The sequence below is a fragment of the Electrona antarctica genome, assembly GCF_951216825.1.
Source record: "Electrona antarctica genome assembly, chromosome: 16".
In the NCBI taxonomy this organism is placed as follows: Eukaryota; Metazoa; Chordata; class Actinopteri; order Myctophiformes; family Myctophidae; genus Electrona; species Electrona antarctica.
The window spans coordinates 22437702-22461022 of NC_136797.1; the positions used below are offsets into that span (position 1 = coordinate 22437702).

Consider the following 23321-nt stretch of genomic DNA (forward strand, 5'->3'; position numbering starts at 1 on the left):
ATGTACTGTAATTCTGCAAACTGTTAATAAATTCTTCAATCAATCAATCAATCAATGTGAGACAGACACACAGTGAGATGCCTAGTGTTGCTGTTTGCTGGAACTTCGTCCCGGTGGGACAGCCCAAGACACCAGATTAGATTTTCTGCCTTATTGCCTCAGCCAAACTCACTGGCCTCCAGGTCTCTCTGTTCTGTGTGAGCTGGGACACACACATTACACTGCAAAGATACACAGTGTGAATTCAACACTGAGAGGGTATAAATGGTCACATTTGGTTACATTTGGACACTCTGTGTTAAATCACCACAAATTACTACAATCCCGGTGTTGCTAAATTAATTAACGTTGTACACCGACCTTCCTTAACCCATTTTGACCCGAGAAAAGATTATACAAATGTCTTCTATATCAGTGGTTCTCAATATTTCATGTCAAGGACGTCCAAAATTGACATTTTGATGATTTTTAAAAAATAGCAGACCTACAGGCTCATAGCGCGGCACTCGGTATGAGCTTGTAGATCTGCTGTTTTTCAATAGCTAAATTATAATATAAAGCTTAAAACACTGAGGTTCCCGCTCAGAATGGGTTAAACCACCAAGATATCCAAGGCCAAGGCAGTACAGTACAGTACAGTATAGTATAAGTATACCCCCCTGAGCTCCACAGCGGGTTAATTCAATTCAAACAGCATTAACAGTGACCACTGTGTCAATATTGAAAACATTGGCCCCAGTAATACAGTAATTGCCGTGTCAATAGACAGAGGGTCCTGCACCAGCACATCAATAGTCATCTGCTTAATACATGATGAAAGGGGCCGGTTAAAGGAGAAGCCTGCTTTTCTCTTTCATATCGTTATTCTAAAGGCCTATTCATAGTCTGGATTTTCGGTGGTGAGCTGACCACCGGAGCTGAAATAACGTTGAGAGAAGGGCTGAGAGAAGGGCTGGAGCGGTGGCGGTGGTTTGCTCTTCACCGCGGCTCGTGACGTCATGTTGTAGTTCGGTGGTCACCTAACCACCGAAAATCCAGACTATGTACTGTATGAGCCTTTAAGAAAAACAAAATGCTTTATTTTACTTTATTTACTGCAGCAGCAGCAGCAGCAGCCTGACAATCGTTTAGGCTCAAAGGCCTTCATCAGCACTTCCTGAGCACCGGATTTCGAATGCCATCAATGCATTGAAAGGGACAAAATCACGTTTAATCAGAGCATTGAATGCTCTCAGTATAGCCGTGTACCGACCTACCAAGATCCCAGTATAGGCTGCAGTCTGTGCGGTTGATGCGGGCGACGACACACGCTGTTAAGACTGACATGAGGTTAGGGGACATACGTGGCCGGTTAAGACTGATATGAGGTTAGGGGACATACGTGGCCGGTTAAGACTGAGACATACGTGGCCGGTTAAGACCGATATGAGGTTAGGGGACATACGTGGCCGGTGAAGACTGATATTAGGTTAGGGGACATACGTGGCCGGTTAAGACTGACATGAGGTTAGGGGACATACGTGGCCGGTTAAGACTGATATGAGGTTAGGGGACATACGTGGCCGGTTAAGACTGACATGAGGTTAGGGGACATACGTGGCCGGTTAAGACCGACATGAGGTTAGGGGACATACGTGGCCGGTTAAGACCGACATGAGGTTAGGGGACATACGTGGCCGGTTAAGACCGATATGAGGTTAGGGGACTTATGTGGCCGGTTAAGACCGATATGAGGTTAGGGGACATACGTGGCCGGTTAAGACCGATATGAGGTTAGGGGACTTATGTGGCCGGTTAAGACCGATATGAGGTTAGGGGACATACGTGGCCGGTTAAGACCGATATGAGGTTAGGGGACTTACGTGGCCGGTTAAGACCGATATGAGGTTAGGGGACTTATGTGGCCGGTCAGGGCCGGCCCTGCCATCAGGCAGAACAGGCAGTTGCCTGAGGCATCATGAGGGGAGGGGGGGCATCCACCAAGCAAAAAAGTTAAACACAGTGCTTTAGAACACAAGGGGGCCATGGTCATTGTTCAAGGGGGCATCACAAAAAATCCTGCCTAGGGCACCAAATTGCTCAGGGCCCTTTAACCGGCACTGTGGCCGGTTAAAGGGCCACTTCTCCCCTTTTGCAACCAGATCTTATTTTAATGATGTTTGGGAGACAAGAAACACTTTCCTGGGGTTTTTGTGTGGGTAATATCCATTACCCACACCCATTATCCATGTCCATGATGTCATGGACATCTGGGCTCACTTCCTTCCTGGACTACAATTAGCCCTTCACTAAATCCCACCCCAAAAAGCGATTGTCCAATGCCAATCCAAATAGTTTAGCAACGGTTGCTATGCAGGTCAAGCTTTCTTCGCTGCTAACGTGCCTATTGGACAAGGATGGGTTGGGGAGGGACTTAGTGAAGGGCTAATTCCCATAATGCTTTGGTGCACTGTTCCTCCGCGTGTATAGGGAGAGGGCTGTCTTACTGAGACAACCTGTAGTCCAGGAAGTAAGTGTATAGGGAGAGGGCTGTCTTACTGAGACAACCTGTAGTCCAGGAAGTAAGTGAGCCCATGCCGTGTCCATGACATCATGGACATACTAAACTATCTAATAACACAGGGGTTCTCAACGTTTTTGGCCGGGGACCCCCGGAAATGCTTTGGCAATGTCTCGGGACCCCCGCCCCGCCCCCTCCCGACCCCCAATATAAATTGACTGCTACAATAACCTTAATAATAGAGACAATACAATACTGAAACCAGGTATAATCATTAGGGAAGGTGTATGCATGTACTATGTGTACTATGTAAACTCTTCATTTCCATTTTCCAGCCATTCAGTTGCAAAAGAAAAAAAAAAAAAAAAAACTTTTTCTTTTTTATGTTTTAATAATTTGGGGACCCCCAAAAATAATTTGGCGACCCCCCGAGGGGTCGCGACCCACGGGTTGAGAACCCCTGTAATAACACATATTACCCACATAAAAACCCCAGGAAAGTGTTTCTTGTCTCCCAAACATCATTAAAACAAGATCTGGTTGCAAAAGGGGTGAAGTGGCCCTTTAAAACTGAGGTTAGGGTTAGGGTTAGATTTAGTGTTAGGGTTAGTAATGTCGGACAACGCAAGTAACCACGGTCAAAACAGTAGCTGTGATCAATGCAGAATGCAGCCTACTGCATTTCTCCAATACGTCACACTATAACATTTCGTACCGGAGACGGTTGCGGTAGGTCAGTAGACGCGTCTACTGCAGCATTCAATGCTCTGATTAAACATGATTGTCCCTTTCAATGCATTCGAATCCGCTATCCTGAGGAGCTGAAACACTGCTGGGGCGGTGATTAAAAAAAAGCAGAAACATTATTTTGTGATAATTGAGCACAGGTCCCCGATTCCTTAAACTACGGTCAGTAAGGCACGCTCAGCTCGTGGACTTCAGTCCTATTAGAATTCTAAATCCATCCATTATTGTAACTTCTTCTTCTGTTGTGTATTCGAAAGGTGTGTAGCCGCCTGTGGTCCATGGCGAAGAGATGTATAGGGGGCAGGTGGTAATTACATGTTCGGCAGTCTGCTCAGGCTCACCACACTCGCATGCTGCGCTGTGTGCCAAGCTCCACTTCTTCATGGATGATTTGAAGTCGCCCCCCCCCGTGCGAAGGCGGTTCAGCAGGGTTCTTTCCCTCCGTGGTAGGTCTTCACCTTTGACGCCATCCCCCGGGGTCCCAGCTGCAGTGATGGATCTGTGTGGGCCCGACCCACTCCTGCTTCCGAGACGCCGCCAGCGATGCGTTAACAGACCGTTCCTCAGGGATAGGGATACGTTCATATGTCTATGGCGGAGGGCTGTATACACTCACACAAATATTTGGGTTCTTCAGTGGTAAATATAGTTCCACAGAACCTTTCGCACTGGATGGATTTCAGGCGTACCGATCATACCGGTGCACACAATGGGCGAAGAAGCCGATCAGAACGCTTTACTTACTTACTCGTATACCAAAATCTGTTTTTAATTGACCAAAATAACTTCTCAGGTCAAATATTGATATGCAATTAAAATATTAATTAAATTATACAATAATTACAATGCTTCAAATTAATTAGATTTTTTTTTTTAATCGAGTCCCAGCCCTAATTGATACATAAATATGTTTCTTCTACATTTCTGGCGCATACTGTATGACACTCGCTAATACAAATGTTTAACCCATTTTGGGCGGGAATCCCTTTTGGTGTTAGCATTATGTTATGCTTTAGCTATTGAAAAATAGCAGATCTACAAGCTCATAGCGCGCCACCGAGTGGCGCGCTACGAGCTTGTAGGTCTGCTATTTTTGAAAAATCGAAGAACGACTGACATAGAAACATAGCTTTTTCAGAAAACTTCTCATGTAGAAGACATTTTTAGAATCTGATCTCAGGTCAAAATGGGTTAATAGTGTTGGTTACACACCGGCACCATCGCTGTCCCGACGACTTCCATTCATCGGAATGGCAAAGAACCTGGTAAATAAGTTAACATATTTAAATGATACTGTAATTGGAGCGGCCGTAGCACAGTGCGTATAGAGTCCACCTGGCAAGCAGGAAGCCACAGCTTCGGCTCTCTGTGAAGAGTCGAATGAAGTGTCCTTGAGCAAGAGACTGAACCCCTAACTGCTCGAGGTGAGATGAATAGGCTGGTGCCTTGCATGGATTCCTCTGCGTCTGGGTGTGAATGGGTGAATGTACATTTCACATTGTAAAGTGCTTTGGAGAAAGGAAGGAAGACACCATATAAATTCCCCGTTTACCACGGGGCCCCACTGGGCCCAATGGCTAATTTGTCCCTGGCTGCAGCAGAGATTGATGAGCTGTCAGAGGCACCATGTCCACTTCTTGACATTGGTGGCACACAGGACAGAGAAACAATATCTATATAAACACCTGGTATGAGATTTTTCTTCAATTTCCACATTCCTTAGCTTCCTCTCTCCCATCTACCGGAACTAGAGTGAAGTCTGGAATGTAATGCCATCCCCAACCGCATGCACACACACGCGCACAGACACAGAGAAACGCACAAATGCATTTAATGCACAGAAACAAGATAGGGATGCTATAGGTTCCGTGTGGCTGACTTTGTCCAAATGATAAGATGGAAGGAGGCTTATGGTACCTACCCTGTTGCTGGTTCTAAACGTCTGGCAGCCATATTGGGGTCCTTCACCCATGTTCAATCTATCATCATTGGTCCTCACTAATGCACATTATAATATGCTACCATTTCTGTGTCTCAGAGGATGTCTGTAGTGGTAGACACTGACAGTGACGTCTCATCTCTGCTGTGTTGGGTATTTATTTTTTTAAACAATTCAATATTTTCAGATGGGGGTCCGCGCGGCCATCCATGTCAGGGTTCCTCCTTGAGCGGGATACAAATGAACCCTTACGGGTCTGTAACTCTGAGAGTGTGCGACTGAAACCAATGTGTTACACTCTGAGCGTTATGGGGGTTCTCCTTACACTTAAAACGTTTAACAATCACTGACCTACTATAGAGTCCAAAGTAGAACGATGAGGATGAACTTCAGTCTGAAGCGACAGAGTGCCGGCGCCGCTGATGGGGAGCGGGGGCGGGGCCCTCTAAGTCTAAGGTGAAAGTCAGCGGCTGGAAAATTAATGACACACAGTAATCCATCATCAGCACAATGTGTTAGCATGCATGCACCGCACACACGCTCACCGTGTTCCGTCTGATCTTCATCTCTCACGCTCATGCTCTGCTACACATCGCATGCGCGCGTGCACACACACACACGCACACATCGACATACTAATAGACAGACAAGGACCCCCAGGTTTGATATGCATTAGGGATTAGGCCACGGAAGCTCATTTGATACAAAAAAAAAAGAAACGAAGAAGCGCTACGTGGGTCCTTTATATGTAGAGAGAACTGTTGACAGGTGCTCTTTGGAGAGGGTTTCATATAGCAAAGCACAAGAGTTCTTAAAAAGTTCTATACCTTGAGTCAATGTCACTGTGGAAGTATAAGGTGGCGAACTTAAAAGAGGGTCCAAGGCAGCTCTGTCCAGTAGAAGTAGAAAAATCCTTTATTTCATTGATTAGTTTAAATATTAAAAACAAGGGTTTAAAAACACGACCAACGCGTTTCGGCCTGCATGGGCCTTCATCAGGGTCAACAGTTAGGTATAGAACTTTTTAAGAACTCTTGTGCTTTGCTCATTTGATACTATTTGAATCTCTGGAACCTCCCAATCTACATTGTAAACTCCTGAGGGTTTATTTGACTCTGAGAGTGTACAAAATGGTGTCCCATTTCCCCGGAGTTACAGAGCCGTAAGGGTACATCCATTTGGACCCCTGGGCCCTGGTGTCACTGAATGCTGTCGCTGGCCCGCCGTTGAGATTACAGATGAATTCCATTTCCAATCATCATACGCCTTCGTTTTAGCCTACTACTGTAAAACGGCAAATTAAACATTCCCTTAATAATCCTCTCATGAGGACTGATAATGATGCATCTTTAAAAAAATATAGCTGGAAGTTTAATATTAACGGGAGTCGGGGACCATAGAAAGCATCATGTTTGAATCTAAGGAACAACTGTATACACTTGAATCTGTGTCTTTTTAGATTGTAACCACTTTAACCATATTTTATACTTCCGCAAATCTTTAAATAAACAAACAAGCAAAAATGAATGAATGAATGAATGAATGAATGAATGAGTGAGTAAGTGAGTGAATGAATGAATGAATGACATGCTGCATTGTTGCAAGCGTGTGGATCTGCTATTTTCACACAATTAAATAGGGCTTAAGTGGGTAATTCAAAGTGATTTCTTTTCAAAATTTGGGTGCTGGTGAGTGGTATGGCATGTACATCAAATGTATCTTTTGGGTCCTGAGCTAAAAAAAAAAAGGAGTTTGGGAAACACTGGTTTAGGAGGTTGCCGTGTCCCATTGCGATTGCGTACTGAGCGGCGGTCATAACTCGCATAACCACGGCATGAATGCAGGACGGGGTGCGCAGCGTTGTTGCTGCAGTGTTCTGGTGATGAGGGTGAGATTACACCGGACATATAAGTCACCCCAGTGGACAGCGCCGTGCCAGAGGCAGCACCATGGGAACCAATCAGAGTGTGCTCTCTGTCGGTCACGCTGACCCAGCAGCAAGACGGACAGAAATGAGAACAACAAAGGGCAATGCGTTATTGGAGCAGCGTGGCCAATGCTCGCCGCGCTTTGTTCTCATCTTCTACGTTTCCAGCCCCGTCCAAACATTCATTGCCAGAAGACTCATACGGCGATGATGATGACAAGATTCAAGATTGCTTTATTTGTCATTCTTTCCAACTGCAGCAGCAGAAAAAAACGAAATTACATTTCTCCTAGTTAAGAGACAGCACAGGCTCATACAATAATAAATATATCAAGTGCAAGACAATACTCTGAATATAAATAAGTCCTAAAAAAACACTGGACACTGACACTGGATGCACGTAGAAAGCTGCCATAGTTTCTTCCACCACTGGAATTGTGGTTTCAAGCTTCGGCCTGTGCGCGCGTGCGTGTGTGTGTGTGTCTAATGGTGTTTTATACTTTTTTTTCCTTTTCTTTTCTGTTTTTGACAACTTGCTTCTATAATGACATGCCCAGAATTGGAACGCCAGGTTCAATCTTCACAACATAAACATTAAATGTACACGTCGTGTATTTTTCTCCTCCCAAAAAACATCTGGTGTAATAAGCAGCAGTGCTGGAAAGTATGGTCACTAAGTACCTTTAATCAAGCACTGTACTTAAGTACAATTTTGAGGTACTATATTAAAACACTTAAATACCGTATTTGCCTCTCCGGTGTACCCCACTACACCGGAGAGGCAAATATTTACTTTTTACTCCACTACAATTACATGGATTCTATTTGTTACAAGTTACGTTACAGATTGAGAATATCTTAAAACCCGTTTTATACTGTATTTATTGCGACACATCACGCCTCCATATATGGTCACGCCTTGTGACATCACGCCTCCAAATATGATCACGCCTCCTGACATCACGCCTAGTGACACGTCACTAGATCTGCATACATGGAGCCGGCCAGCAACTCTACATCTGACCCCAAACCTCAAACCCTTAGATCTTCATATATGGAGCTGACCTGTTGTGACATTCCATATGTTGATCCGATTCCCACCCCACCCGTCCTACCTGTCTTGACATTCCATACGTCGATCTGACACTCAAGACACGCTCCATATATGGCCAGCAAAGGCTGAGGTCACTTCTCTCCCTCATGGGCATCTTACTGGCTATAATGGTAAATGGTGCATTTATATAGCGCCTTTATCCGAGGCGCTTTACATAGATTGTGCATTACATTCACCCATTCATACACCGATTGCGGCGGAAGCCATGCAAGGTACCAACCAGCACATCGGGAGCAATTTGGGGTTCAGTGTCTTGCCCAAGACACTGAACCTTCGACATGTAGACAGGAGGAGCCGGGATTCGAACCGCCGACCCATGGATCATTGGACGACCTCCTCTACCTCCTGAGCCACAGTCGCCCTAGTGGGGTTGCTACTTTCACTTCGGAGTACTTCTTCCTTCACTGGTAATAAGCAGTACATAAGAGGGAGTGATATACAGTGCAATATTGTCTCTGGTGGGCTGATCTATGGCACTTGGCCTTGTGCTGCAGCACTGCACCACTGCCAATATTTCCAGATATACTGCAGGACTTTCTCTCGCGTATTATTGCTTAAATTCTCAAACGGTAATAGTTCAGATATTGCACAGGCTGATATATTTGTATGTGTTGTGCAGCCTTGTAATAAATAACACACGGCGATAGGTGCTCAAGGTCTTATTGTCTTTTGTGGGTTACTTATTGAGCAAAGAAATGGCACTGGAGCAGAAATGAGATGTTTCCTTCTGCCTTCTCGCTTCCCTGGTCACACAGTCCCTCAATTTAGAGCATATTTCGCAATTCAGCTTCTCTGCCATGCAAACCACATTAAGGCAGAGCCAAGCCATCTGACCACTTAACGCGGTCAGATGGCTGGGCTGCGTGCATGTTCAGAGCATTTTTGAGGGGCGCTAGCCCCTCCTATATACAGCTTTTGACCCCACACGTCTCAATATTTGCCAATTGCCATTGACAATGAAAGGAGAAATTAGGTCAGATTTGTGTCAACAGGCATTCTGATTCTGGCCAGTATGAGATGATTCATGATGATGTACGATGATAAGAGCGCCCCTCACTTCACACGGGAGTGATTTCTTTCTTTATTATTTGGCTCGGGAATCGGAAGGTTCCTGGTTCCATCCCCGCAGCTCCCCCTGGGTTAGTGTTGAAGTGCCCTTGAGCAAGACACTGAACCCCCAACTTGCTCCCGAAGAGCAGGTTGGTGCCTTGCAGGTTTCCTCTGCCGTCTGGGAGTGAATGCACATTGTTTTGTAAAGCAATTTGGATATATAAACACACCATTTTGCCATTTTTTAAACCACCCCACCCACAAACATATGTTCCATATCACTTACTCCGAGGCCTCATGAAATGAGATGGATAATGAGAATTCACAGTGTTATGAGGGATCAAACAGCAATGGATGAAACACTTAGAGTGCAGCAAAGAGAGGGAGGGAAGGTTAACTCATTTTGACCTGAGATCAGATTCTAAAAATGTCTTCTACATCCTGACAGTTTTCTGAAAAAGCTATGTTTCTATGTCAGTGGTTCTTCGATTTTTCAAAAATAGCAGACCTACAAGTTCTGAGCTATGAGCTTGTAGATCTGCTATTTTTGAGTGGTGCAAACCACTCCAACAACCAGCTTTGTCTGTATCTATGTGTCTATGTATGTGTGTACCTGTACCTGTGTGTACCTGTACGTGGCCCCACGTACATGTGAGCATGCATGGTTGCTATGGTTAGTGTGTGACGTCACTGACTAGTTGCACCACTCAGTTCACACGGGTGTGATTTTTCAATAGCTAAAGCATAACATAATGCTAACACCAAAAGGGGTTCCCGCCCAAAATGGGTTAAGCCATCCCATTGATCTCTCTGCGTCCCCTTTATTGTGTTTGTACAGTATGCTCAGAGATTAAATGAAAAATCAACTCCATATGTGACACGAGTGGTGTTGAGACTGGAAGGTCAGGCAGGCAAACCTCCCTCTTAATTCCCTCGCTTTTCATCTGGGTTTTACTTCGAGTGTTCTCCCCCCTCTTTAATTTGCCAGTGATGTAAAGTAACCAAGTAGATTTACTCAAGTGCTGTACTTTAAGTACTTTTACTTTTACTTACTATACGTTATGCTTGCACTCCACTATCTCAGAGGTAAATATTGTACTTTTTCCTCCACTACATTTATTTGACAGATTGTGTGACTGCTATACTTTGCAGATTTAGATTATTATTATTTCAAAACATACCTAAGTACATTATAGCCACTTAAGCCCTATTCTACACTTCTGCTGTTTGAAAAGGTTAGATCTATTCTATAAGCTCACAATGACTCACATTGCGACCAAGGGGCCAGTGAGGCTATTCAACGTTGAAGCTCTGGGCCCTAGTGGTAGGAGGAGGGACCACAGGCGGACCCGTGGATTCATGACCGGGAAACCCCGTGCAGCTGGGCTTTAACACGTAGGACCATCACTCCCTACGTCACCCCGGACCTCAAATTTGAGGTCCGGAGGAGGTACTTCCGGCAGTCTTCCGGGTGCTTCAAAACGCCACTGAGCAACTCCATCGAAATGAATAGCTTGAGGGCGGGGCTAGTGCTCCAGTTCGGTCTCTATCCTTTATATACTCTATGATTGCGACGCACTGTGAGCTTGTGGATCGTCAATAGGCCTATCTCACAGCATTTCCGCGCCCCCTTTTGTTGATAGTGGCATTATTATTTTTGCGGTCCATAGGCTTCCATGTTAAAATAGGTATTTTCACAAGCCACAAACTACCGTTTTGTAAAGGTAAGGTTTATTCTACTTATTTGAGTTGTTATACCATTGTGTTTTCTTCATATTATTATCGGTCTTTGACATTTTAACATTAGGAAATGTACTTAGATTCTCCAGAGAAAAAAAGTGGTAATGCCTAATGTTAAATGACACCACTAGCTCCGGAAGGGGGCGTGGAAAGGGGGCTGTGAGATAGGCCTATTGTCGAAAGAAAAGTACACATTTTGAAACGTAGTAGTTTTACTTTGGTATACTGTAATTTGGTGCCAATACCTTTTCACTTTTACTCGAGTCATTTTGAATACAAACCTTTTGCTAGGCAGTCTTTGGGGAGAGCTTGCGTTTTGCAGAGAGACTGCAGGATGAGCCAGGGTGTAATTGGATCTGACTGACATGTCTCTGGGCTTCACAGGGCTTCGTGCATTTTGGATTATTGGGGATGTGCTGGGGACAGAGTGGGGTACAGACAGGTGTTTGGGCATTCTGCCAGAGAGGGCCAAGGGCGTAATTACGACGGCAGGAATGCACATGACACATGGGCAGCAGAAGAGAATGAAGTTGGCACTTTAAACGTGGCGCGCCTATTTTGGGCATGTTGTGTGAAAAAAGAATTAAGAAACCATTTTGCTTTACCTACACTGCCATCAGATATGACAGACTATCATTTCTGAACATCAGAACGGAGATTATTCAAAGAGAACAACTGCTGGAGGATGAAGTTCTGACCTTGGTTGACTGCATTATCAGCCATTTCCACGGTATGCAAATTCACTGCAGGGGTTTCCGACCATGGGATTTGTGCTCATATTGCTGATATCAGGAATACGACGAATCAACCGCCAGAGTTTGAACTCTAACAAGATGCTTCAGGAGAGATCTCAGGTCTCTAAATAATTAGAAAGATGACAAGATGACTTCTTTCTAATTATTTGTTCGGCCTCAAAAATTGTGTTTATTGTCATGATTTGTCAGGAGCCGAGTTGGCTCTGTCCGAGGTCTTAAAAGGTCTTAAAATAAATACTTTAGAAACGTCTATGGAAAAATGTATGGGAAATTCTCTCCTGGTGCCCCCGTCGTTCTGAAAGGGAGCGGGACTGCAGCGACGCTCTATACTGTTGGTCAAGTCTAGAATGCTAGGGTGGAGAGAAGAACGAGAAACACATGGATGCCATGAAGACCCATCATCCTTGATAACAAGCCATTTCTCAGTGTTCAATGAATGTTACATCTTTTTCAACAGTGAAATGTTACTGTAGGTCCTGCATGCTTCTGAGGTTTGCTCTAGCAATTTAAATGAGCATTTCTTTGTAGTAAAATGCACGATATACAACTACAACAACAGACTTCTCATTAGGAGGGAGTCACCGTTCACTCTTGTGATTCTAAGCTGTATATTTTACAGGTCACTGTTAATAGCTATATTTAGGAGGTAAACAGGATGTGGGAGGTTAGAAGTCAGACACTCACATCATTCACACTTAGTTTTTTGATCATTGTAATGTTCTAGATGTCAAAAGACTGGAACAACAGAGGAGAAGATGCACCAGAGTCTTCGACTGAATATCCAAGGAGACAACATAGCCTAGTGTATGTGATGAGCTAGTAAACTATCATCTATATTGCACAGACCGCTGGAAATAAAACAAAGTATTGCCCAAGCACATATTAGACATTGCACATTATGCATGACGGGGGTGTGCACTCAAGCGCCATCTATGTCGACGGGGGTGTGCACTCTCCCTAACTTCCTGTAGTCCACAATAGAGTACTGCCAGTTTGCTAGTCTGTCAGCCAGTAGTAAATTAATTGCACCCATCTGTTGTCCCTAGGATTAAATTACTTCTCATTTAGACAAGTGAAAACCAGCAGCACTTTTGCATTCCCACGCAACTGTTCACTGCTCAAAGATGATTGGGCGGCCTGGGCCGTGGCTCAGCGGTCCAGGCACCCTGGCTGGTAATCCCAGTCTGTCAGTGTGTCACGGGTTCGACTCCCGATCCCGACGGCCTTTACTGCATGTCACCTCCCCATTTCCTGTCAGCCTACTGTCTGTCCCTCCATAAAAATATATAAAATAAAGACGTAAGCCACAAAAAGAACATTTTGCGTGTTGCCCAGGGGACGCACGCACGCACGCACGCACGCACGCACGCACGCAACCTATACAGTAAATCTCCCGGTATAGATCGCCATCTATGTTGTGGTTAGGGTTTGGATCATACCAGTTTTAGCATCCTCCTGATGAAATAATTGGAAGGACTAATTCAATCTTTTATCTGACAATATGTTGTTTTGGGAATTGCATAAAAAAGGATGTGCACATTAAACCAGCAGTTGTTTAAAGTTTAAACAAACGGTTTCAGTATTTCTGCAACAAGGTCCAATCTGTCAGTGATTTGTTTTCCCTCTGTCAGCTTGAGGGTCTGCTTTGAAACAATTAAACAAATCAAGTTCCTTTCATCGATTGTGTTCGTCTAAAAGACCAGAAGATTGTCAAATATCTCTTCACATTTCTAAAACCTGTCTGTCTGTCTGTCTGTCTGTCTTACAATCTATATAATTTATCCACAGAACAAACCAACATTTTACAACAAATACATTATTATTATTAACATTATTTTTCATTATTATTAATATCAATAGTAATATTAGTAGTAGTACATGACCAACACAGAGTAAATAAGGTGGTTGAATGGAGTGATATAACAACGCTCTCATCATAAACACAAAAAAAGACAGAAGAGATTGTTTTTGGTGCACCACCAGAGATACACAGGTCCCTCATTACTATTCATGGTGAACAGATCAACCAGGTATGTTCGCACAAATAGTAATAGCCCATCAGTTGTCATGGAAAGATCAGATTGAATCAGTGTGTAAGAAAACAAAGCAAAGATTCTACTTCCTTCGCCGTCCTCCGGTGCCAGTAGTCTGATTCTTCTTTAGTTCTTCACTTCTGTTATTACTGCAATACTGTAGTATATTATTTGCACCTTCACTTTGGAGCGATACAATTGAGGATTAAGCCCCGTGGCCAACAACCACACTGTTAAAAATAAACATAGCATTAGCAATAAACAACAAAATACTACAATATTGGACTCTGTGAAGGTCCTACCTCTAAATATTCCATCCATCCATCCATCCATCCATCCATCCATCCACCCACCCATCCCTCCGAGATAAGCTGTGCACAGACACGGATTGACAAACACAGGGGTGAAAACTGGGGGTGGCCTGACAGCCTGGTGAAGGCAATAAAGAGTATGGTATGGCAAAGTAGGGACCATTAGTAACACATTCAAATGTTAGGCTACTCATAATGAATTAGGCACGAGCCTAATCTACTATGTTAAATCTTTAATTCATGCAGAGAGACATTTCAAACACTAAATTAGTGGATGATTGAAGTGATAGCACAGACATTCAATGCAGTTACTACGAATCCTGTGTATGGGTTTACATAACCCTAAATTACACCACTGCTGCCTGTAGTGCACTCCATTTCATTCACATGCTTAACTGTTGCTGCCTGAGGAAGCATTTTTATACTTGAAACGCGTTGCTGAGTTGTCTGTAAGCTTTTAAGCCATTCCTTTGTTTCTTTCCCTGAACAAAAAGTTGTAAAATAGCTGTTTGAAGGAATTCAAACTATTTTTAATTTTTAATCATACAGTGGTGGACTCCCTGATCTTCTTCAAATCTGGGTTGCTGTAGTATTTACTAGACAACATTGACAAACTCAATTTGACTGAAGGAATAATGTTGTCTATAGTAGTATTGAACTTTATACTGTCACATCACAGGTTTACACGAGCAAAGAAGTGGGTGAAATTGTTTCCCGCATACAATCTTACATCATTTGTATAGTTTTCGGCACGAAAGGGAAGAAGAATAGAGAGACAAATTTGTGGTTTTAGTCTCAAGAACCCGATTCAAATTGATTCCCCAAGCATGAAATATATACCATATGGCATAGCAAATAAAACCCTCACTACACACACAGTCGCCTATACTTGTAGGGTTATTATTCAGTGGTCCCCTATCTGCATTGAGAGTGTAAACTATAGCCTTGATTGCATTTTAAAATTACGAGCTACAATCTCGCGCTTTGATCAAATCCACATCTTGGTGTGGGTGTTTGCATTTTATTACTGCGCGCGTGTGAGAGAGAAAGCGAGACAGGGACTGCATTATCCATATGAACCTTATATCATCCCTATTCATGTCACACTCATAATAGGTGAGAATAGGGGGAATAACATTGTTTTAACACATTTTGTGCCCAAGACGTCTGTGGATGTCTTTGGTATTACCGCACGGGCAGAGCCCAAGACGTCTGTGGACGTCTTTGAAAAATAAATAAATATATAAATATATATATATATATATATATTTATTTATTTTTAATCAAAAAAATCAAAACAATGATTTTTTTTTTTTTAATACATGGTGCCAAAGTTTGTGTTTTCACCATTGAGAATGCATTTGGCGTTTAAATTAAATAACTCAGAAACTATAAAACATTTATAGTAACTAGTAAAAAGTTCCAGCATGTGTCTTCACACTTCACAGTCAGCTGAATTATAAAAAATCACACCCGTGTGAACTGAGTGGTGTAAGGTTTTATATAGCATGATCAGCTGTGGTCTGACGTAATGAAATAAGGTAAGGTATTATGTAGCCTGATCAGCTCTGATCTGACGTAATGAAATCACACCCGGATGTGATTTCACAACTGGCTTTTTCTGTGCAGAGAAAATGACCATGGTTGCTACGGTCATCCAGTTCACCCGGGTGTGATTTAATTACGTCAGAAATTATTTTGAACATAGCAACCATGCTCATTTTTTTCTGCACACAAAAGCCAGTTGTAGGAGTGGTTTACACCACTCAAAAATGTGAATGGATTTTCTAGGTGAAAGTGATTTTTGGGCAGTTTTGCGTGGGCTCTCAAGGCATCTGGTGTAGAGGGAAGGCAGGAGGGGGCCAAGGAGGAGCCCGGTAAACAGATTATATAAGGCCGGGGAAAGAACAGGGAGGGACCATGCACACATGGAATTGGTGTTCTTCTGCAGGTATCTCATGAAACAGAGGGGGGCAATTGAGCTCTGGGAAAAAATACAAAATAAAAATGGATGTCACCAGGCCTTTAAATACGCAAATACAAAGACTTAACTACTGTTTGGTCTTGGATTTGGTCTGGTACACTCGCAGTATAGAGAGAAGACACAATAGTGGTGGTGGCGGTGGTGGGTTCATGCACCATTCCATGGGTTAGGAAGATTAGGGTTTCTTCTTCCTTGTTACCGACTAATCACACTCATCAAAGGCTGAATTCATTAGCTGGACAGAAGAAATCTATAGTTTTCAAAAGGCACAACAGATCTATTTAAGAGTTTGTCCCTGGATCAACAGGACACCCCAATCCTCTCTCTTGTGTGCAGTGAGGGGCGCCCACTGTATTTAAAGAGAGAAAGAATAGGCCTACATAGAGACATTCTTTGCCACCTGCATGCCAGTCATGAACCAAATACCAATACAGCCATCCTGTCACAACAATTCACAACAAACCTCAGCAACCACAACACAACACAACAATTGTTGGCTGTTATAAAGCCCAAAACCTCAAGCTCGAACCAAAAAGAAATAGCAAATCCACGCATAGGATTATTGAGTGATCAAGAGCCAGTATACACATAATGTTCGCAGTTACAACTCTCCTTCAACGGCAGATACAACACAACATGCAAACTGTAGATTCAGCATTCAATTCCAGAGCCAGAAACTGTTACATGTTCCATTGCCACCCAGTCATTGGGTCCCAAAATGACAGTAATAGCACACAATGACAGTAACAGCTTGAATCATACACACAGCATAAAACACAAGCAGCAGCAAAGAAGCAACAAAATCAAAGTTCCTACCTTGACTCGTCTTCTACTTGACTTGACATTGTGTGATGCCAGGGTCAAACTGTGGAACCCATGGATAGATAGAGCCTCCAGCTCTCTCTCTAGTTCACGATGAGCCCTCCAGTGGCATCTCCATTCTCCAGTCATCTCCATTCTCCAAACATCTGGCTAGCTGGCCAGTATACTTTCCTCCCAGTATCAATGGCACTGACCAGCCTGCACATAGCATTCTGGTGTAGTGTAGTTAATGGATTTAGGGCAGGCTTCTAGGGTCCAGCCTTCACAGCATAATATATGTCACAGGAGAATGGACTCAGGGCTGAGAAGAAGCTGAGCTTGCAGGGGGTCCTAGCTCGTGCACCTGTGGAGCAGCTAGAGAGAGAGAGAGAGAGAGAGAGATACCAGCTTTGAGTATAAGAGTTGAACAAAATAAAGTGAGCTGACCAAGAGCCACATACTGTACACTGTAGCTGTCACAACGCACTAGCAACAGTAGACAAACATACACAGCCTGTAGCTTATTATGCGTATACTGCATCCTTCCGGTTGCAGCACTCACTCACTCTCTCACACACACACACACACACACACGTTAAATGCTTAGCATAGGTAGCTATACTAGCTAACTCACCTGCAGAATAAAAACAAAATGACCAGCAGTTTGTTATGAAGATGAATTAAAACTTCTTTCAAACTACTTCCACTCCACTCAACTTCCATGAGGTGTAAAGTTACATTATAAGTTGTTTATTTCAGTATTTTATACTAACAAACCTAAGGAGCTCATGTCAGTCTGTTTGTTTGCAGCAAGTATGTGTGTGGAGAGGAGGGAGGGGCGTGACTACCGGAGGGTTTTAAAGAGCGTGCTTGAAGCCTGCTCAGCCTCAGGGAGCTAGTGTCTACCAATTCTAGTCTTTCAACCTTTCTCATGTCAAGGTCCATTATTTATTCTGCATTGCGACAGACCACCATTTGATGACATTTAGCCTCTCAGACCCATAACTTGTCTTAGAACATTTTGTTAAATTCCATGATCAAAATAACAATATTCTTCTACATTCTCTAATTGTGTAGACTTGTTCTACATCACTGATGTAGAGAATTATGCACTTATTTCGGTTGCATTTAGCAGACACTCTTATCCAGAGCGACTTAATAAACAAGGTAATCACTAATCAATCACATAAATAGAAAGTAACATCGTATTGCCTAAAGAGACTACAAGGTAATCAACGATCCTAGCGTCATGTCTAAACGATATGCTATCTAAATAACAGTCTGTATCCCAAGTGTGAGAACCCGTGCTTCCCCAGCGATGCACAACGTGGGCCGTGCAGAGAGCACTGAGGGGGCATGGGGGCCCAAACCCAAGAAAAGGGCACATTTTTGAGGGGTGGTCTTTTTGTGCGGTCCGTCCCTCGTGCCATTTCACACCAGAAATATAGTGGGCCTACATTGGATGTCTTAATTATGCCCCCCCCCCCCCAGAGGGGGCCTGGCACCCTCATTTGCATTACTGCATTACTTAATTTACAAGAAGTCCACATAGTTAGAGAATGTGGAAGAATTGTTATTTTTCATCAACAGGCAAACGCCTGTTGTCTAACCCCATCAATACAGCATGGAATTGTGGACAGAATCTTATCCAACGACAACGAAATATGAATTGGGTCTGAGAGGCCGCCTAAATCTCATCAAATGGTGGTCCATGGCAATGCCGAATAAATAATGGGCCTTGATATGAAAAGGGTTGAAAACCATTGTGTTATATAATTGGCATCAAAATTAATCTGATACAGTATCCATGAAATTGAACCCAACTCGTTCACTCGATGGACCATCTGGATGGGATTTCTACTCCTGATGGTGGCTGAAATATTCCAGCGAGCACTGGAGCCACAGACTTGATATAAGCAGCAGGTCACCACTTTTGGTGTAATTAACGCCAGGGAATCCTCAGTGGTAATCTAATTCTGACGGACCAGCTAGTGTGATACACAGAGGAATTAGGCTAAACGTAGTTTAGAGGAAACGCAAGCTGCCATAGTCGGCCACAGAGTGTCTGTATATACCTGCCTGTCAGATGATGTCCTGCGGGCCATGACAACTGCCATTTACCGTTCGTGACTGTGTGCCACAACTCGCATATTAACCCTTTAAGACCTGACATTACAAAAATTCTAATAATCACACCCGTGTGAAGTGAGGGGCGCTCTTATCATCATAATACATCATCTCATTCCGGCCAATCACAAGTTGCGTCCTCACTTTTTGTCTTCAATGTTTGTGTTACGCAATGTCTTTGTGTTTACACGAACACTCGACATTGTCCATTCATCGTCAATGGCATTTAATGTTTGTGTTAGGACAAAGTTTGTGCACACACACCCAAAGCTGGACATAGGAGGGGCTAAGCGCCCCTCAAAAAAACAAGAAGGTTCTATAGGCCATCAGCAGTGCTCAAATCTTTTTATGTCAAGTACCACCACAATTATCAAAATATTTTGTTCCAGGGACCCCCAGAAGCAAAGATTTAAAAAATGTTTGCTTTAAAATAAAATAACATACCGTGGGCTATCCACTGCACATTTTCAAGATTTTTCTAAAATAGCAGATCTACAAGCTCACTTGTTGCCGTGCTATGAGCTTGTAGATCTATTTTAGTATAAAATAATGGCTTTTAGCTCAAATATGAAATGACACAGATGCTTTCCTGGTTTTAATGGTTTAATGGAAATTCTAGTCCATACCGGGCCTGGAGGGGAATGCTGCACTCAATCTGCACTCAATCTGTATGCAGACTTGAGAACACAGCTGCTACAGATCCCATAGCCCGTGGGGCCGTGGCATAAAATTGGGGAAAAAGTTTAACATCAGCTTCAATCAGTTAGAGATCGATTATACCACCAGCCCTCCGATGAGAAGAATGCATGAGAATGGCCAACTCCTTAAAAGTCCCCCCCGTCCATTGTTGCTGACACAATTGATGAGAGCATTCTGTAATTAAAAGCTGTGCTTGATTGACCACACACACTATATATTGATGCACCTCTGTGATAGGCTAGCTCCGCCTGGTCTGCCACTTGCTATGCATTTAAATCAAAGTCCTCTATAACTTTGCAACATTGAGCCTGCTCTCTCTGTCTCTGCTGGCGTCCTCTATGACACTGTGCGTGCGTGCGTGCGTGCGTGCGTGCGTGTGCGCGTGCGTGCGTGTAACTCCCAACATTAAAAAAAATCACACCCGTGTGAACTGAGTGGTGCAGTGACGTCACACACTAACCATAGCAACCGTGCTCATCTGTACGTGGCCCCACGTACAGGTACACACATACACAGATACAGACAAAGCTGGTTGTTGGAGTGGTTTGCACCACTCAAAAAATGTTTTGCGAGGGTCAGGGGCCGACATGCACGGAAATGACGTAGGCACCGGAAATGTGCCAGTATTTAATATATATAGCATTCCTTGAGAAAGCTGAAAATCAAAGAACAAGTTTCTTGTGCAGGATTTCCTCTTTTGTCATCTTTTTTTTTTAAACAACTGAAATCTCATATATGGGGAACCACTGCCTTGCATGACTATACGGTTACTTACTTACTGAGTCAACCTACAAAATGTCCCAAAGACGGTAAAAAAAGAAAGAAGAAAAAACACTACAGTAAAAACACAGTGAGTGGAGTCCCTGAACATCTCCAATATTCAATTCCCCATATAATCTGTGCCCGTTCACTTCGACTCTTACCGTTATGTCCCAGAGCTGTACTGAAAGCCCTTTGTGTCACTCTAATAAAAACTCTTCCCAACATGCCTCCATTACTGCCTCCCGTGGGGGGCTCCCTGGTTATTAGCTGATGTTCCATACGTGTGCGGTTGTCACCAGTAATAAGCAGGCTCCAGGTTAACTCCGCCTGTGTCTGTCAGAGGGAATATCGGACCCCCCCCCCCTACTGCGACCCAAAAAGCCCCACTGGGACGGTCCTCCTGCCACCACCGGCATCAATTAGCTCAACACAGAATAACACCACGTGCCACAGGGAGAGAAGAAAGGCTCATGAGTAGAGCCAAGAGACGCTTCTGCTTGGCCTGGAATAGTACTTTTCATTATTTATCATCGTTTCTCGCACACCTCGGAAAAGAGCCGTAATATGCACATAATTGTGCATTTACAGTACTGTACATGCCATGAGACACCATCGTAGGACTAATCATAAATCAGGCTTAAACATACAAAGCCTAGCTAGGGAGAACATTCAGCGGATATATTAGCAGATCAACAAGCCCACAACACCTTGTAATGTGACCTGTTGTGAGATTGTAGATTGGCTATCTTTGGCAAAAACAATATTTGCCAAGTAGACCCTCGGGGGAGTCCAGTGATTCATGCAAGAAGAGCGACCATGACCACTCAAGATCACTACAATTCCAATTGAAAGCATGGAACGCTCTCACTTCAGTTACAATATTGTGTGTATCACGTGTAAACAAACATATCGTCGCTGTCTGTCCGGCAAAAAACAGCTGACCGTGTGTTGGTTAAACAAATATTGAACCATTGTGAAAAGTATTAAAAAGCAATTCGGCCTAAACATCCTAACTCCACTTGAGCTGGATGTTGCATTTTCATGCATCATGCATGCAGTCACAAAAAAAGAAAAATATTTAAAAAGAAAAGAAAAAACCTATTAAATGAATAATCTGTACATTGAAACAGGTACCTATAGCATCGGTCTAAATAACATGCATTTAACCTTTTGCATAAATCTGCATGGAATTAGCCTGGCTTGGGCATCGTAATATCACACTGCGTTTTCTTTTCTTTTGCTCCGGTAGATTTGCGTCTGGCCCTGCATGGTCTGGCTACTGTGAGGTATGGGGAAACAACAATGAAGCAGGCAGGGAGGTGTTAGGGGCTTATTGTCAAAACATTGGAATCTAGTCTAGACATGGGGTTCTCAACGTTTTTGGCCGGGGACCCCCGGAAATGCTTTGGCAATGTCTCGGGACCCCTGCCCCGCCCCCTCCCGACCCCCAATATAAATGGACTTCTACAATAACCTTAAACCATTTTGGGCGGGAACCACTTTTGGTGTTTTAAGCATTGTTATAATTTAGCTATTGAAAAATAGCAGATCTACAAGCTCATAGCGCGCCACCGAGTGGCGCGCTACGAGCTTGTAGGTCTGCTATTTTTGGAAAATCGTGAAAATAAAATTTAAAAAAAATCTTTTTTTTTGAAAATAATTTGGGGACCCCCTAAAATAATTTGGCGACCCCCCGAGGGGTCGCGACCCACGGGTTGAGAACCCCTGGTCTAGACATGGGGAATAATTGTCATGAAATTATGAATTATAAATGGTAAATGGTGCATTTATATAGCGCCTTTATCCAAGGCGCTTTACATTCACCCATTCACACACACACATTCATACACCGATGAAGGTACCAACCAGCACATCGGGAGCAATTTGGGGTTCAGTGTCTTGCCCAAGGACACTTCGACATGTAGCCAGGAGGAGCCGGGATTCGAACCGCCGACCCATGGATCATTGGACGACCTGCTCTACCTCTTGAGCCACAGTCGCCCCAAATTATGTGAATAAATAAGAAATGTGCTAAATGACAAGGGGACACTGGGTTTTTCATTTGTTAAACAAAAAGAATTGCACGGCTGTGTTGGTGAGATGCAGGCAACTGGAGCTGAACATTTGAATATAAAAAACATTGTCTGGCATTGAAGAAGAAATCTATCTGTCAGAATGATGCAAATGATATTTACTCGACTGTATTATAGTCAATGTGTGATAAACAAATGACGGTATCAACTTGCATGTGCCATTGCCCTCTTATCAACCTCTAGGTGATAAGTATTTTTTATTCTCTTACCAATATTAAGTTCTTATTTCATACTTGTATGCGATAGGTGTTGAGAATTTAAAAGTTATCCTGGAATAAAGTCAGAACTACTTCACTCGGTACTTCTACAGTACAAATGTATGCTAATTATTCTAACAGTTTCACCATAAAGCGCCGCAGTCCCGCCCCCTTTCATGACGACGAGAGACCCGGAAAAGAATTCCCCGTTAATTTTCCCTCATAGGCTTTTCAAAAAGTATTTATTTAAAGACGTTTACGCCGCGGACAAAGCCAACTCAAGTTGTGACAAATCATGACAATAAACACAATGTTTTGGGCCGATCAAATCATTTGTAAGATGAAAAATCACACCCGTGTGAACTGAGTGGTGTAAGGTATTATATAGCCTGATCAGCTGTGTTCTGACGTAATGCCTGACGTAATGAAATCACACCCGGGTGAACTGGGTGACCATAGCAACCATGCTCATTTTTTGGTACGAACAGACACGTAAACTAACAAAGCCAGTTGTAGGAGTGGTTTACACCACTCAAAAACTA

At 43.4% G+C, this 23321-nt stretch overlaps 1 protein-coding gene across 4 annotated transcripts in view; it reads right to left on the minus strand.

Moving 5' to 3' along the window:
* Positions 1–23321, minus strand: part of LOC306939993 (protein CutA homolog) — a 139130-nt gene that overhangs the window by 109320 nt on the left and 6489 nt on the right. For 2 of the 4 annotated variants that reach the window (XM_079524857.1, XM_079524860.1), the window contains exon 2: positions 16917–17276. In XM_079524857.1, the coding sequence (XP_079380983.1) occupies positions 16917–17057 (141 nt within the window). In that variant the 5' untranslated portion in view covers positions 17058–17276. Of the gene's footprint in view, positions 1–16916; positions 17277–17535; positions 17655–23321 lie in introns of those variants that run through there. The other 2 variants (XM_079524858.1, XM_079524861.1) reach the window with 2 other exon arrangements.